We start from the raw sequence: 17,295 nt of genomic DNA on the forward strand, positions 1-17,295 counted from the left end.
TTGATTATCATCGCATTTAATTGATAAGTCCTCAGCATTTACAGATTGCGGTGTGTCTACCGCGTTACGTCTCAACGGAAAGTGGTCGGTCATTAAATTAATTTTAAGCCACGAGTGAAGATATCCGCAAGGATGAACCGCGTCAGTTGATACTTGACCATCAGGAAAGACGCTGATCCTGCGAGAAAAACATCCCGCTCGATAATCGAGCATTTCTGGTAAGTTTTTATTGCAAATTTCTATCACTCGTTTTTATCGTGGATTAGACGAATCAATGTTATTACATCGATAAGAACGGAACTATGTTCGCTCTTACGTAGAAATAGTTGGGGGAATGCAGTTGTTATCCACGCATCGGGTAAAATGGTTGCGAATAGGTAAACACGCCTAATTTAGACACTAATCACTCGACCAAGGTTGTTGCGCTTGCTATCGGTGTATTCATGGTAAGTTTTAATTTTAACGTCTTTAAAATAAAGTGAATTATCCAATTTGTAACAATATTCAAGATTTTGCGTCACTACGAGTCCAAGTACGTCGATAATAATTAAAGCCAGTTATCCATTTGTTTGTATTTGCTTTTTTCTAAGTGAAGATTGATTTTATGATGAATCATTGCAGAGTAAATATTATATCTATGTTACGTGGTTCCTGGTGCTTTTTCTCTATTTTCTGGATACATGTAACTGTTTTAGAAATAATTGAAAATTTTAGTTTCGTGAGAAATCTTATATTCTTTTAAATCATTTACGACCGTCTTCCATGTTTTGCAACGAATGCGATTCAGGGCTCCTTTCGAATCTACTCAGAACCAGTAAACCTTGAATCCTAAAACGTACAAAAAGTATAAGCATGAGTTATTTGTCATTCGAAGGCCTTGACACAGAAACTCTTGGATTGAAATTGATCCAAAACAAACTATTCTTTGGGAATTAGTTCAAATGAATAAAATGAATTAGACTGTCACAGTGATAAATTAACAACTAAAAATAATGTTTTATTTTTGTATACGCACAATCTCCGTTTCTAAACTACTTGTTCCTAACTTCCAATAGAATGTTTTACATTATAACATTACAGTATTGTTTAAATTATTTTTATTAGTAGTTAAGGGTTTCAAATAAATGAAACATCTGAAAAGAGGAACACGTCCAGTTTTTCATATTTTGTAGACGGTTATGTCTATACAAGAAACATTAAATAAGCAATACTAATACGACGCTGTGACAGTTTCAAATGCAACAACTATGGTAATAATCCCATTTAATAAAAATATATTAAAGTAGACATGAACTGAATGTATTCCAACGCAGTCTTCAATGACATTCGTCATTTATTTACGACGATCCAAGAATGGATTCAATCCCAGTGCACGGCGGTCGCGCATGCGCGTTAGCGGGCGCGCATTATCTACCGCGCGCAATCTGATGCAACGCAACGAGCAATAAGTGAAGCGAACAATCGCGAGATGGAAAGTGACAGTCGAGTGTTTGCGGAGTTGGAAATTTATACGAGCTCCGTGCACAGATTCGCTCAGATCGCGTTAGTTTTTGATGGAATGTTCCTCTTTACTATCCTCTATCTATTCGTGTACATAATTGGCCGTCAGATTTAGAGGTTATGTCACCCCCTGTCTTTCGTCCGTCGCGAACGGTTGTAACTAAGGGCGAGAACAACGACAACAAACCTGAATGCTTTTCGTGCTAACCGTACGCGGTATCGCGTTGTTTCGTCGTGGTCTGGTAGAGGTGTACGTAAAATTTAAAACATGAAAAGAAGGAGTACCATGGTGCTGTGATTCAATTTCAGTGTTGGAATAATGGAGATCCAAGAAGGAATCATTCGTAAACGGACCTTCCAGAGTTACCTGCAACGGGTACCGCAACGCATATCGGAAGTGGTGGAACATTTTTTCTATGGGTAGGTATCGTGTACTCTTGAGAAGATAAGACAGCACATAGTGACATCTGAAACAGTCTGGACGACTTGTCTTCTTCCGATGATAGAAAGCAGGTCTTATCTTCTCATCGATAAGTTAGGCAAGTAACCACCAAGTTGTATATTGTCTACTCCAATTTTTTCCCAGAGTTGGGTTAAGAATTGCTCGACGACCATTGAAATGGCTCATTGGCAGTGCTGTGATAGTCTTATTATCTCTTTCTGGTTTATATTCCTTTCATCAAGAAAAGAATCCTATGAAGCTCTGGGTTCCACAAGATTCAGATTTTGTTCACGATACAGAATGGATGATCGATCAGTTTGGGCAGGGCCTAAGAATGGAGTCTATGATACTAACAGCTGACAATGTGTTAGAACCAGAAGCTCTTGTCACAGTAATTATCACTTTTTCTTGGATTTTATTGTAGCGAAATTTGCTTTGAATACAATGCAAGCTGCATTGGGTAATTATTTAGAATATCACAGATGAATTAAATGAACAAAATCATTGCAGCTGAATGAAATAGTAAAGGAAGTTATTTCTGCACAATCTTCTGATCACGTTACATGGACAGACGTGTGTTTTAAGTAAGCATCCTTCTGTGCACACTACTATAGAAATTCTATTCTATGGATATCGCAAAAATTCGTTGAAGGGCTGAACTAACTTTGTTTTCTTTTTTAATATGTAGAGTGCCTGTTATATCGGGTATTGTACATAGAAAAAAACGCAGCAATGGGCTCGATGATTTTTTTGATATCGAGCTCGATTCAGAAATTAGCAATACTACATTTGAACCTGCAGTTCATGCTGATAGTGAGCTGTATTGTAATATAGTGAATAACCTGCCAAAAGCTTGCCTTTTAAATAGTATTGTGGATCTGTGGGAGTATGACAGTAGTGTAATTCGTACAAAATCTAGAGAACAAATTATTAATGACGTAAATAATATAAAAGTTAGTCCTACCCTGGGACATCCACTAAACTTTACACAATTGTTGGGTGGCGTAACGAGAGACGAACGGGGTAGAATTATCTCTGCTAAGGCTGTGCAAACGCAGTGGGCGGTGCACGTAAATTTTTCGAAAGTGGATATGGATAACTTCGGAAACGATGTTGGAACAGCTGATTGGGTAAGGTAAGTTCATAAAAAGGCCTGAATCATGCTCGAAATATAATAAACGTTATTAAATTTAAAAGTATTAAAATTCAAAACGATGTTCGTAAATAATGCATTATGTAATATATATCATACAATTCAAACAATATGCATTCCAAGGGTTTTATATGATTTGGGCCTTATTTTATATTTAAAATGATTTTGTCAAGATCAATTTAAACATGCTGTTTTACTAAAATTATCAGTTAATTCATATGTAGATTGTTAACAAAAATATGGAACATTTGGCTCAATATCGATTAAAGAATGAACAAAATTCATACGCGCAGAAAATACTTAATTTTTTAACTATATTGTATCAAATTTATTTAGTAACTAACCGAGGATGATCGCGAAGCAGTGGATCGAAACGTTAAAATACACTCACGTTTTGGAGTCCGGTCAATGGAAGGTCAACAACATGTGATTAGCGCATGACATGTGATCTTGCACTGTACTATTTACACAACCGTTGGTGTACAATAGAACGTTCTAATTTTCGCATAGTGATAAAATCTGCCTCTTCCGCTCATGCCTCGCATACCTCTTTCTAATCGAAAGAGGCATTTTACCTCCCTATACTTCTTCTTTTTTTAAAGATACATACCTACGTACACTTTCTTCTTCATTCTAACACTTAAAATTGGTCTCGAAGAAATGTCCACATTTTCATTAATAATCTCCACGATCTGTTCATACATTCATATCGTTTCGATATTTTCATTCGGCCTTGATCTTAGACGAAATCACCCACGATATATCTCTTTATTTGGAAAATGCATTTTCAGTAGTTTTCAGTAGCAATATTGCAATTAATTTAATTTACAACTCGTCGCATAAAAATCGTGGTGCTTTATCTGTAATGTAATGTCTCATCTTTTGTGCATAGGCTACAGATGAGATATTGAAATGGGAACTGTCCTATTTAGATGTCCTGCACAGAAATGCAAAGCTATTGAATGATAAGAGAAATGCAAATCATACCTCAGCTATCTACTACGAAGCTGGTCGAAGTTTCGGGGACGTCACTTTCGTATCGATGTTCGGCAATATTGGCATAATGTCGATAGGATTCATTTTAATGTTCTTCTATGTTCTAGTTATATTTTCTGATTATAACTGGGTGGGATGGAGAGTAAGTTTTTATTTAAATAGGACCTTATAGTGTAACACAGAGTATCCTGAAGGTCTATAGTATGTTAGAGGACGATATCTTGTTTAAAAGCAGTAAAAAAAAAAAAAAATTGATTACTGTAGAGTTTCAGGGTACAGCGAAATAGGACAAATTTGTATAGTATTGCCTTTTAGAAGATGCAACTTTTTATATAGATTTACCTCACAACTGTCGGTCTTTTTTGCGTGGGTGGTGCTTTCATCACTTCGATTAGCGTTTGCTCCGTTCTTGGAATTCCTTACGGACCTGTACATACTTCTTTGCCATTTCTTTTACTGGCTCTTGGAGTCGATGACAATTTTTTAATAATGGCGTCGTGGAAGGAGATACACGCTGACAAATCAAACCGAAAAAAGCCATTGGAAGAGAGGGTAGCTTTAATGTTAGGACATGCAGGCTCGGCCATTAGTATTACTTCTTTGACCGACGTTGTTGCATTTATCATCGGTGCTTCGACCGTAAGTTTAGATATGTTTATTGGATTTTTAAGAGGGTATTCATTTTTTGGTTGAAACCGCAAAATTGTCGAAGTAATATTTCTGTTTGTACGTTTACTCATCTCTAAAAAAGATGTATCAACTTTTACGTAACAGAAAAAGTAACATCTACAGAGTTAATATTTGCATTGTCCCATGGTTCTAAGCCTACTACCCATCCTGCTGGCTAGAAATAAGTAATTTAAAGTTGTCTACGTAGCATCAGAATCATCGAAAACAAAAAATGGAAATATTTCAAACGCTATATTTTTTCATTAAAAAAAAAAAAGAAAGAATACCTTCTTAAATCATCGCAAACTTCGAACATACTATATTATAGTATCATATCAATTTTTAGATATTGCCATCGCTGCAATCATTCTGTATTTACGCAGCAGTTGGCGTGCTATTGACATTCTTATTTCAAATAACATTTTACGTCGCGTTTTTCACGCTGGACGCTCGACGAATCGAGAGAAAGCGAAATTCGATACTACCGTGGATCGTTCACGAGAATTTCACGCAAAAGTTCGTCAGACCGGAAGAAGAGCTCTCGTCGAGGTTGATAACGAAATTGTACTCGAACGTGGTTTTAACGATACCCGGTAAAATAATTATAGTATTAATAACGCTCGTCGCAGCGTCAGCGGGTATTATGGGTATTTTGCAATTGCAACAGTGGTTCGATCCAGCATGGTTCATACCAAATAGCTCGTACATGAGCAAGTACATTAGCGTGAAACATCTCGAGTATCCTGATCGCGGTTACGAGGCGATCATTCTCATGGGACATTTCAATTATACTGCCGAATTGCCGAAGCTGATGGATTTAACAGAGAAGTTCGTTAATTTATCAACGGTGGAAAGTTTGCATTCGTGGCCAAAGGATTTTGCAGAATTCGTCTCTGTCTATTTTCAGAAAGGTTAGCGTTGGCCTTTGCCTAAAATCTGTGGCATTAAGTACAGTTGAACCTCGATTAATGAATTTATCACGCAACTATACATCGAGGTTTCACTGTACCCACCGTCAACGAGACTGTTAACTGAACTCTGATTTGTAGATTTAAGGAGCACGACGCTCAACGACGAAGATTTTTCGAATTATCTATCGAAATTTTTATTCAGCCGCAATGGCGGCAAGTACCAACGGAATTTCCGCTTCGATACAGCTTTAAAATGCGGTGAATCGGCGCCAACGATTGTTGCAACCACCGTAGACTTTAACTTCAAACGATTCCACGGTCCTCACGAGTGGATCCCAGCAATGGACGAGAGCAAGCTGGTGGCACTCGATGTTGGAATCGATGGATATGTTACTGTATGGAGCGAGGTGTTCAGTCTCTGGGTAACCGACAAACTGATCGCTCAAGAGGTCCTGCGCAATGTTTTGCTAGCTCTGATTTGCGTTATGGGGATGACGGGGATACTGATCGCCGAGCTACAGACTTGCTTTTGGATCTTCTTGTGCGTACTGCTCTCGCTGCTCAACGTATGCGGGTTCATGTACTTCTGGGGCCTCACGATCGACATTGCATCTTGCATCGGTAAGGAATCTCCCAGAAATCTCCCACTGAAGCATATATAGCCTCAAGTTATCCCCTAATTAGTTTCATTAGTAACCAAGCATAGTTTATACCTCAGTAAAGTTCGTTTTTTCATTCTCTTTAGTATAATGATGTATTACTATTCCTGGAACATTCGTGTCTTTTGAATAACTTCAACTTACCTGCTACTTTCACGAATAACTTCCACTTTCGCACTCTAACTTACATGTACACCTTCATCTTCAACATTCATACTTTTATGAACGACCTTGATTATACCACTCCCACTTTGAATTACATCCATATCTTCCACATTCTTACCATCACGAACAACTTCAATTTCACTAATATACAAAAAAGTACTCGCTCACAGATATAATAAAACAAATATTCCACATCGATTCTCACCCAGCAAAAAAGGTTGCCTCTGTCCAATAATGCCCTGTATATCTTCCCAGGTAATACTCTTTATTTGTTCCGAGGTATAAAAAGAAGCTTGTTACTTCCACACCTTGCTCATCCCTTCTAAAGTACCTGTACCTCTTATTTCGTCTTCTTGCTGTCCAGGCCTTGAGCTGGGCATCGGTTTGTCTGTGGATTACGCGGCCCACGTCGCGCACGCGTTCGTCCACGCTGCGTCCGAAACCGGAAGTCTGGATCGCACGAAGAGGGCCCAGGTTGCGGTGAAGTATATCGGTGCAGCGGTTGCGTACGGTGCTGGGTCCACGTTGCTAGCGCTCTCTATGATGGCGTTCTCGGAGAGCTACGTGTTCCACGCGTTCCTTAGGATCTTCGTGTTGGTGATAGTATTCGGCCTGTGGCACGGGTTGTTCCTTCTGCCGGTAATACTGAGCACAATCGGCCCCCGTAGTCTGCGATCGTACAAGACACCGTCGCCTGAGAAAAACGAGGAAGAGGCGATCGACACCATCACCAGTCCGCTGAATAAAGAAACGGATAGTTAAGAGAAACTGTGCACATCGTTATGATTCTTTATCAATAATATTTATTTTTGGTTCAATAAACATACAAAATTATTACACTATCCGTACTATTAATCACACATTTATACAAAAATAATAATAATAATAATAATAATAAAGGTCGGATAACTTAAAAACGGCATTATTTATATATATATATTTTTTTTATCTAATATATTAAGATTAAAAAAAAAACAAAGTACAAAATAATGTAGCAAGGTTGATATAGATTTATTAATAATAATTATTGATCGGAAAGGAACATGACTATTATAAACGTAACGTAATCGTGTTGCTTGGATGCGTTATCTTTTTTGTTTCTTTATGTATAATCATAATTAATATTTACGACGTAAAAATGAGCGGCGAGGGAGCGACCCCGGATTGATTGGCAAGCTCCCTCCGCTGCCTCTCTCAGTCTTACACAGTCCACGGACACTCATGCGATCTGTCATTCCAGGTCTAAACTTGTTTGTCCCTCATTTTTTATTTTCTTCTTAATGTTTGTTTGTTTGTTTGTTTGTTTGTGTGTGTGTGTGTGTGTCATGTGTGTCATGTGTGTCATGTGTGTGTCCGTTATTCCTCTGGATCGTCCCTTCCAGCGTTTCGACGAAGGGATCCTGGATCAACGGTTCCCAAAAAGGAAGAGACGAACGGGACAAACAAGAAGACGCTTTTTTTTTTTAAGGTATCGTCATACGTACACGGTCATCCATCGACAGAGACACACGACAAAGAGGCGCACGCTTCTCTCGAAACACGATTCTCGGCACGCATACAACGGTAGAGTTAGACTGCCGGGGCAGCAAGCCACGCACGAACGATACGGCGATACACAATCTCCTTACTTAGTTCGAATTTTACAAATTGGGATCGTACATTCCATAATTAATGAGGAACCATCGATACAATAATAATATTTACTTAGCAAAACGTGCCGATCGGTAGTGTGGCGAAGGACGCGTGATGTGTGAGCACAGTTAAACGCGTTACGAAGAAGGGGGAAGGGGGGCGTGGGTTAGGGGAGAAGTGGATTTTTCTTTTTTGATGATGACGATGACGATGACGGTGACGATGGCAATGATAAATAACGATGATATATAAATGCACGTATATATCGGTGATGGTAAGGGAGGTGGTGATAAGTTGGCGCAGGAGGACATTGGTAGATGGGAGAGGGGGTGTTCGTCTTGTTTTATCAAGAGTTGACAACCGACCGTCGGAGGTGGGGGAGGAGAGGGTGTTGCTGGACAATTTTCGGGAGGAGGAAGTTGCACGTCTGCTTGCCGGGAGTTCAAGGTACACGCACTTTAATGGGATACACCATGGGAAAGACACTCAGGGCAGACACTGACATAGAGACTAGGCTACCGACTATATGTATACCTATCTAAACGTGTAATTAGCGTACGCACCGCGTACACCCGGGTACGCCCGCACTCCGCCCGCCTGTCGGGTTTTCCATTTAGCTTTATTTAGTTTTCGTTTTCACTCTTCATTTTATCGTTTTAATCAGCAAGCTCGCGTACACGCTCGTACACTTACTCCCGTCCCTCGCTTTTCCACCTTGTCATTCTCTATTCTCGCTGCATACTTCTTTTCTGCTGCTCTTTGTTCACCGTTTTTCTCCTTTTTGTTTCCGTATCTCCTCCCCTCATTTTTTTCCTGTTTTAATTATTATTATCATCGTTTTTATTACAATCAGCGATCGCGTCGTAGTCGTGCTTTTATAGTAAACGCTATGTAGTCTTTATTACTCAAGCTTATGCCCAAAAATCTACCAGAGGCACTTTGGGTTTATTAGTACCATTTGAAGTCGGCGTGCGCGGGGGAGGGCGTTGCGAGTCCCTTATTGTGTCTATGTGTTTGTGTGAATTTGTCTATATGCGTGTTTGTGATTCTTTTTTTATTTATTTTATTTAATTATTAGTATCTCTTGTTTTCCATTATGCGATACAGCGGCCGAACGAGACGCGAAGTTCTATCGTTTTCTCTTGCTTGTCCTTCCCTCGACCCGACGGTGTACCCTGTCTGTGATCCATTTCTTCTTGTCCACGCGCGTTCGCCGCCGTGTTAAGCTCCCCTAATTCTATCCGTTCCCCCTCCCCCGTTCCTTTCCCGTAGCCTACCAACTCCGTATCTTTCCCTGCTGCCTTACCTTTTCCACACACGGTCTTCCGATGTTTTTTGAGCAATAAATACTTTCTCCACTGACAACTGCACATTGAATTGACGCACGGGACACACACACGCACGCACACGTAAAACGATTCTCATTCGCTGCCAGCCGCTCGCGTCGACAGGACCCTCGAAGGGCGCGACGGCTCCTTCGGCGATATGAATTCTTTTCGCGACAATCTCGATCGTCGGAAACCGACCCTAGCGGGTACCTGATGATCTCCAACGCGAAGAGAAAAAAGCTCCCTTGGTTGAACCTCGATGTGCGTTGCAGAATTGGCTAGTGTTTGTTCTTTTTTTAAACGTACAATGAACTTGGAAGAGAACGACGAATTGTGCCCCGAAATTGACGAATGCCGTTCTTTCTTTTTTTTTCTTTTCTGTTTTTGATCCCCTTAATTAAGATAAAAGGAAAACGGGTCGACCCCGGTGAACGTTCACGCGCGTGTAAAAAACGTCTCTAGGGCGTGAAAGGTTTATTCGGGTACTGTCAATACCGCGAACGGCTCCCGAACCACTCTCATCCGCATCAGTGCTTAAACGTTCCACCCACACCAATTATGGCTACATCCACAGAGTTTAATGTTACGCATTTTTTTTTTTCCTTTTAATTAATGATTATCAATTCATATCAATTCAATATCAATGTATTACAATCAGACAATACTCAACAGTGATCGTTATTCATTATATATTACAATAATTAAGAGTGACAACAACATGACGACGGAGGCGTTGAAGCATTACAAAGGGAAAGAGAAGGTGGCACAATGTGTGTGAATTCCTAGGATGAATGAGACAGAGTAGAGAAGAGGAGGCGCCGATAGTGGGACATATCTTTGCTACACGTTAATTACGTAGAGGGATAATGGACACGAGGATGAAGAGGAGCGGAAGAGGGGGGGGGGAGGATTGGGAAGATGGGGGTGTTCCGATGATTATGAGATAGCGACAATGATAGGTGACCATCGGGCGATGATGGATGCACGAACGATGAAGAACGAACGATTAATGGTAAAATGGAACAATGAGCTGGAGACCAAGGAAGGGGAAGCACGCACACTCAACACAACCGTCACATCGAGCTGGCCTCGCGCGCGGCCATAGTCTATAGATTAATACCTATCAACTAATACACAGTCTGTCTCCGATTCGCGGATGACTCCTTCCTCTTTTTTTTTCCGTTTTGAATGCATGTAAGTATAAATAATACGCGTAATGCACGCGCACATACAGCACGGCGTTAAACCCTGCTTCGATCGACCGACGGTTGGCCGATGATGCATCGACGTTCTACGAATCGGACGAGGATTGTCGTCGTTGACGGTTCGATCGTCATAAACGGTGAAAACCTCGACGAACGTCACGGGCGCCGATACTGTACGCGCGCTCGTTTCTCGGATACTGCATATACATACACACATACTTTTGCGCCGGTATAAAGTGTATATATGTACACATATACATACGACATACCATCCAATGTATATATAATATACCCATATTATTGAATTAATCATCGTAATCGTTAATTATCTTATTTATTAAAATTCGTCAGTTCGTAATTCAAAAAATTTCAGCTAGTAGCGGTGGATGGAAATGTTTCTTCGTTAAAAATCGCCGATCCCCGATGATAGCGCGTGTTCGCGGCAATATCGATCGTCTTCTCGTCATTTTTTATCGTTACCTTTTTCCTTCTTACTTTTTTTTTCCTTTTTGTTTTTTTCTTAAACACATTTACAAATATATCGGGATCGATCGGCCGATTCGTTCACTCACTTATATCACTAGTGTCTATTATTTTTTTCGTTTTTCGTTTTAAAACCCTAACTGCCGGTTTCGCGGCGTTTGATCGCGGCCGCGAATTTTGTTGGGCGCGGTTACCGCGACGATCCTTTCAGTTGTTCACCGTTTTGCGTGTTTCACGGCCGCCGCGGCCTGGTGTGAGCGCACATCAATAATTCTATTACAATTAATCGTGATTTTGGTATCTTATGTACAGTTATGCGTGGGGGCATGCGCTGTGATTGCCGCCGCACACCTGCCTGCCAGCGACCGTTCCCAAACGTGACTCTTTTGACGCACGTACTTCCAAAAGAATTCAAATTGAACGGAACGTAAAAACACTTAGTTCATCGTTTATCAAACTCTCTTCCCCATTAACTTCGGTAGCGGTCCGTTGTGCAGTTTTTTTCATTCTTGTGTTAATAATTCGCGTACTAAGCTGAGATAACTGGCTTGCACGTAAACCTGAGACGATCGATTACAAGATAGGCCAGTCCTCTTGGTGCTTCCTTGAGAATACCTAACACCTGGGTCGAGTATTCAGCAGGGTAACTCTTGGCGGGCGGGCTTTGTCATATGCTTCATAGAGTTCATGGTACATCAGGGGTTATCCGCCGCCATGATGTTGTGCACCTGCTCGAGCTTGTATGCCAATCTCTGCTTCTGCGAGAACTCGTCCTCCTCGAGGGTAACTATAAGCTGTTCGTTGTATTTACCCGCGTACGTGTACAGTTCGTAGAGGGCGCAATTTGTGTTGAACTCCGTCGTGTGCAACTGTACAGAAAGATAATTAAACAATTTACACAAGACTGATCAATGTGGATGCTCGAAGGCCGTCGAAAGAGATATACGTACCCTAGACTCTTCGGCAAGCATGGCGTTCATGTCTTGATCGGATATGGCTGGCATGACTTTGATATCTGAGTAGTAACGCTCTACCCACTCTTTGTACACTGGAATGTCCTTTGCGTAAAGTAGTTTGGAACTCGGGGAGTCCTTACCTGAAACATCAAACAGTAACGTATCGTCAAAGCGTTCTTAATTTAAACAATTACTCTACGTCTTCGCAATGAAAATAATTTATTTTCGAATAAATAGCAAGTTGCTACTCACCTAATCTATGATCCGAAGTGGAACAGCTGTCCATGAACGTCTGCGCCACGACGGAGAGACACGAGTCGACGATGTTTGACTTGTGTATGTCGAAAATGAAATTCGGATTCTTAATAAGGTTAACCCAAAACCTAAGCGGAAGGGAGTTGCTCTTCCATGTGTGAACTACTTCGGGATCAGATATGCCGTGTTGTAGCGCCTGGTCGTCCATAAAGTCGAACATGTACTTGATGGCGAGGGGCAGGGCCGAGCCTCGATGGGCGGTGCTGAAGATCGTTTCGAAGAGGTCATCGACGAATTTCTGGAGCGTACCCTTCGTTGCCAGTAACCTCGTTAGGTAGATCTCCGACACCATCTTGTTGCCGCGATCGCCCTCCTTCCGCGCGTCGGAGTCGTGGTGTTTGACGAGGTGCCAGCACTTCAGGCCGCCATCGTGGTTCTGATTCAACGGCGACGTGGCGCGCGACAGGGGTGGACTGGCCGAACTGAATTTGCTAAGGTTTAGGGTCTCGTACTTGTGCGATTTGTCCGTCTTCTCGGAGAGGATCGACAGGTTGTAGATCGACGACTGCTTGGAAACTAAATTGAGCGACGCCCCGTCTGGTACCCTGTAGTGATTCAAAGTGTTCCGCTTCTTCCACTCGCCCTCGGTCTTCGTGGTCGAGTCCTCGTCGTAGAGGATCAATCTGCCCGACGCTCCTGTTCGCCATTCTGTCGAAAGAAAGGTGTTGATTACCTCTTGAATTTATCTAGGTTGTCTTCATCTATCTTTAACCTTCACATTATTTATTTTAAATACTTCGGTCTATATTACTATATTTTTAAACTCTCCGATTTACTGAAGAGGAACCACGATGAATGCAAAACGTTCAAGTATACCATCATCGCTTAAATAATGCCTGCGTCGACCGTTGCTTTTCTCCTATAAAATTTCCTTTCGAGGATGGAACTTACCAAGATCGAGGTCATCCTTCCTGGGTCTTTGGCTGTAAGGTGTGGCTCTGTAGATGGTGTCCAGTGCCTTCTCTTTCACTTGGGATATCGTGTCGCAATCCAGGACCTTAACAGGCACGTTTTCCGTATTCGGATCCATGCCTCCAGCGAACACTGTTTGTTGTGATATTGATACGTACACCGTCTGCAAGATGAACGTCGAACAATAATCGTTTCGGAATTATTTGTACACAGAAACTGTTTGCTTTATGGGAAGGCTCTGACACCCTTAAGCAAGCTCGAGCCATGAAGTTTGTTCTAATTTACTTATTTTCTTAACGGAACAAATTTGCATAATAGAGGTTTTAATTATTGTACATTCATCATATTGAGTGCACCTGATGAAATTTATTTGAAGATAAATTCCTTTCAACGCAACTATACGTCTTTTCGTGAGTAAATGTGCCTGTAAAATAATTGTACGTTTGTAACCTCCGCGGTAGCAACGAAATGCAAAGTAGCCCGAGGACCAAATGTTTTTGACGTGTCTACATGGTAAATGAGTAATGTTGAAAAATTACATTTCCGCATTGTAGATTATACAGTTTCGAGGTAACATTTATTCTTCTCCGTTGTTGGGTCACAAACACAGTTGCTTGATATTTATCTTGCTATTTTATCAGCGAGTACAATTTTTACTAACTAAAACGTCTTTCAATTTGCCGAGAAAATGAAACTATTCTGGTTACTCTTAGAAGACCATCATTATTTTACATCGACTCGATCTTTCGTTCTTTTCGAGACGCATCGATGTTGGAAGTAGAAATTGACAGAACCCTTCCACGATCTTAATACATATTCTGTGCTACGAGAGAATTAATATTCTTACCATTGGTTTGAAGTCGATGGACTGCCTAATCAGTTTCTCCTCCGACAGGGAGTACCGTGCTTCAGACGTGATGGCGTCGACGGGACCCTTATCAACCTGTTGTTTCACCGCGCGAAACAACACATATAATGGTTCTCCGGCGCATTCTCGCATAAATTTATACAAGAGGAAGGTGAACCACGCTGACAACATTTTTTCAGCAACACTTTCCGTTCTGAAATCGAAAACAAAACAGTCATACAAAATTATCAACTTCTCCACCGAGTATCGAAAAATGAATTCGTCCAAGCCTCCGATAACTCGCAGAATTCTAAACCTTGTCACATCTAAACTCACCGTCTAAGGAACAACTTCGGATGACTCTTCCCCTCCGTGCATTTTTCGATCAGCTCCGCTAGAAGCGTCTTCAATATATCCGTGCAGTACTCCATCTTGCTCTGAAGCGTGACCATGATGAGACTGGCCACGTTCACCCTGTCCCTCATCGAGAAGTATCGGTTGCTCTCCAGGGTTCGTACAAACAGAAGGAGAAAAGTTTTGTTCATTATTAGTTGGCCGAACAGACGCAGACCCTTCTCCTTGCGCGCGAGTTCCGGCCTGTCCCATTGTAGCACGGGGCTATTGTCGTCGCTCGGGAACAATATCATCATGGCGTAAGTGCGATAATCGAGGAACGGTATACCGCCGCTGGTCAGGTCGCCAGTAAGATCGGTCATCTCTGTTTGGAGCTCAGCGAAAGCCTCCTTGCACTCGGCGGCGACTCTCAACTCCAGTATGTCCATTTGCTCCTGCATGTTCTTGAGCACGCGGTTGCTCTCGGTGGATTTGCGTCGATAAGCGATTAGGAAGGCGATGAACACGAACACGAGGATCACGATGGCGGCGATCACCCCTATGAGGGCTGGTTTCGATAATGGTCCGTTGAGACCAGACGGCAGTGCGTAGCTTAGTTTCCCTATATTGTAACGAAGAGAGCCACCGACGACCACGATCACCTCGGGCAGTTCCTGCTTGTTGGGCAGACCCTCCGAATCTATGGCTGGAGGCTGTGTCAAAGGTGGCCGACAGGTGAGCTGCTGCCTCGAGAGGGAGGTGACGTTGCAGAACGAGTTCCCTATCTGCACGATCACGTCGGACTCCTGGCAGGCGCGATCAAGGTGCTGCCCGTTGATGGTCAAATAGTCGCTCTTATAGTACTTGATCTCCTCGTCGAACTGCTCGAGGATCGGATTCGGGTAGAGCAGGAAGTGGTTGAACCCGTGTTGAGAGAGATTCTGTACACCAGTCACGTTGTCCATGCGGAACCCATACTCCAGTCGCAGGGGGTTCTCCGCGTCCACCACGACGTGCTCGGGCACTTCAATACTAGGCGACTTGCAGACCATGTACTCTTCGCTGTGCACCTCGCACTGCGAAACGAACATCTTCTCGTCGTAGTACACGTACATCTGTGGGCTCTGTATGCATCCTAGGTTTTTGCCCGTTACTGATATCTTTATTCCGCCCGCTGGTATGCCTTTAGCGACCTTCATCTGGCTGGCGACGCCGCTCTCCACGCTCAAGATCGTAGGGTCGTCGACGTATTCGAAGTAACCGTCGTAGTATCGAAATGCGCCGTCGAACGTCATCTTCACCTTGCCGTTCCTCTTGGTGTCGCTGGCGCTGGTCATGCAGAGAGCGTAATTGGTGTCAGCGTTGATGATGGAGCACGGTAGCTCGTCTATGTAGGCCTTGATGGTGCTGCCTGCGTTCATGTACTTTCCACTGATCCTTACGGTGGTCCCACCACTCACGGGCCCGTATTTCGGTGATATGGAGAGGATCTGGGGGTTCACGAACTCATAGTTGGACTCTGACTGACCCCTGAAGTCCTCGATCTCCACGATCACTGGCCCACGCTTGCCCTCAATCATCCCTGGACCGTCCACGCGACAGACGATCTGCTTCGTCCGCATGTAGAGCTCCTCGTACGGCTGGCACTGCACCCCGGCTACCATAATGCCGCCGTAGATATCCTGAAATGAGCGTTTCATGCAAGCTGGGTCAGACAGTAGCCTATTATAGACAATAAGATTTAGATCGAGAACTTTTTGTTTAGAATGACCAGAACAAGAGTTATCTCGAACTTGAAACTGCTACATAAAGAAAATTTATAATACACTACACTAGAACGAAATTCCTACAGCTTGGCGTGTAAATAAATAACAAGATCGATAGAAAAATCTCTCTCTTACCGAGAACGTCTTCCCTAAGTTGATGCCGCGTATCGTCACGTTGGTGTTCCCTTCCCAAGGACCCATCATCGGCTCGAACATGTGTATCTCTGGATTTGGACATGTCTGATTGCTGTTCAGCCAAACCCCGATCCCGTTGTCGCAGTGCTTCTTCACCTCGCATCTCTTCGAGCTCTGGCACCATCCGCAATCGTACTTGGGCAGAAGAGCCAGGCACATTCCGCAATTGTCGGCCATGTCGCGGCATCTGTATATCACCAGGTGGATATTGTGGGGATTGTCCAAGGGTTTCGAGCTGCCCCAGATAACAGCGAAGGGCACGGTGATGTTGGGCGCGCGGGACGTGTACGAGAATTCGGTTTCATCGCAGTAAATCGTGTCCCCCAATAGGCGAGCGGGCATGCTGGTCACTCTGCCCTCTATGTTGAACTGACATACGAACCTGGTCTGCACGATGAATTGCTGAAAAAGAGGTTTCGCCCAGGTTAGCCGTCGATCATCCTAGAGTCACGTCTTCCGATCGTCTACTCAATGATTCGCCATGAAAGACGCGCTAACGACACGTGAAGACGTCGTGGATTACTCCGACAACGTTAACGGGACTTCTACTAGTATTCTTACCCCGATGATGTGCACTTTGACGCGTATAACCTGCTTGATGCCGGAAGATACCAGGATCTCCTGGGACTCGGTGGCGTTCAAGGTGGGACAGAACGCTGGGCCGCTTCTGTAACTTGGTCCCGTTCTCTGGAAAGGTAAATGACGCGTTATGCGATAGAACTCGCTGGTGGCCGGCTGGATACTTCAGGATTGAAACAGCGATGGCTACACATAGTTGAAACCGCCTGATTTTTGTATACAATTTAGAAAGCACGGGAGAACAAGCTG

At 42.9% G+C, this 17,295-nt stretch overlaps 2 protein-coding genes across 6 annotated transcripts in view; one reads left to right on the forward strand and one right to left on the reverse strand.

Annotated features, from left to right (window-relative positions):
- Nucleotides 1–83: 83 nt before the first annotated feature.
- LOC128874052 (patched domain-containing protein 3-like) lies at nucleotides 84–7,332 on the forward strand. Of its 3 annotated transcripts, XM_054118329.1 has the most exons (11): nucleotides 84–218; nucleotides 321–446; nucleotides 1,810–1,920; nucleotides 2,087–2,333; nucleotides 2,453–2,526; nucleotides 2,631–3,072; nucleotides 3,988–4,233; nucleotides 4,428–4,730; nucleotides 5,107–5,671; nucleotides 5,810–6,292; nucleotides 6,860–7,332. In XM_054118329.1, the coding sequence occupies exons 3-11, from the start codon at nucleotides 1,820–1,822 to the stop codon at nucleotides 7,255–7,257; spliced, it is 2,859 nt and encodes a 952-aa protein (XP_053974304.1). In that variant the 5' UTR covers nucleotides 84–218; nucleotides 321–446; nucleotides 1,810–1,819; the 3' UTR covers nucleotides 7,258–7,332. The 3 variants fall into 3 exon arrangements, with proteins under 3 accessions (XP_053974304.1, XP_053974297.1, XP_053974287.1); XM_054118322.1 differs by lacking the exon at nucleotides 321–446; XM_054118312.1 differs by lacking the exons at nucleotides 84–218; nucleotides 321–446 and adding an exon at nucleotides 1,404–1,750.
- A 150-nt stretch (nucleotides 7,333–7,482) lies between these two features.
- Nucleotides 7,483–17,295, reverse strand: part of LOC128874031 (plexin-A4) — a 420,285-nt gene continuing 410,472 nt past the window's right edge. For all 3 annotated transcript variants that reach the window (XM_054118278.1, XM_054118269.1, XM_054118287.1), the window contains 8 exons: nucleotides 17,029–17,154; nucleotides 16,408–16,869; nucleotides 14,510–16,188; nucleotides 14,174–14,387; nucleotides 13,306–13,489; nucleotides 12,352–13,062; nucleotides 12,094–12,239; nucleotides 7,483–12,012 (listed from right to left, as the gene is read on the reverse strand). In XM_054118278.1, the coding sequence (XP_053974253.1) occupies nucleotides 11,839–12,012; nucleotides 12,094–12,239; nucleotides 12,352–13,062; nucleotides 13,306–13,489; nucleotides 14,174–14,387; nucleotides 14,510–16,188; nucleotides 16,408–16,869; nucleotides 17,029–17,154 (3,696 nt within the window). In that variant the 3' untranslated portion in view covers nucleotides 7,483–11,838. The remainder of the gene's footprint in view (nucleotides 12,013–12,093; nucleotides 12,240–12,351; nucleotides 13,063–13,305; nucleotides 13,490–14,173; nucleotides 14,388–14,509; nucleotides 16,189–16,407; nucleotides 16,870–17,028; nucleotides 17,155–17,295) is intronic.

The sequence above is a fragment of the Hylaeus volcanicus genome, chromosome 1 (assembly GCF_026283585.1).
Source record: "Hylaeus volcanicus isolate JK05 chromosome 1, UHH_iyHylVolc1.0_haploid, whole genome shotgun sequence".
In the NCBI taxonomy this organism is placed as follows: Eukaryota; Metazoa; Arthropoda; class Insecta; order Hymenoptera; family Colletidae; genus Hylaeus; species Hylaeus volcanicus.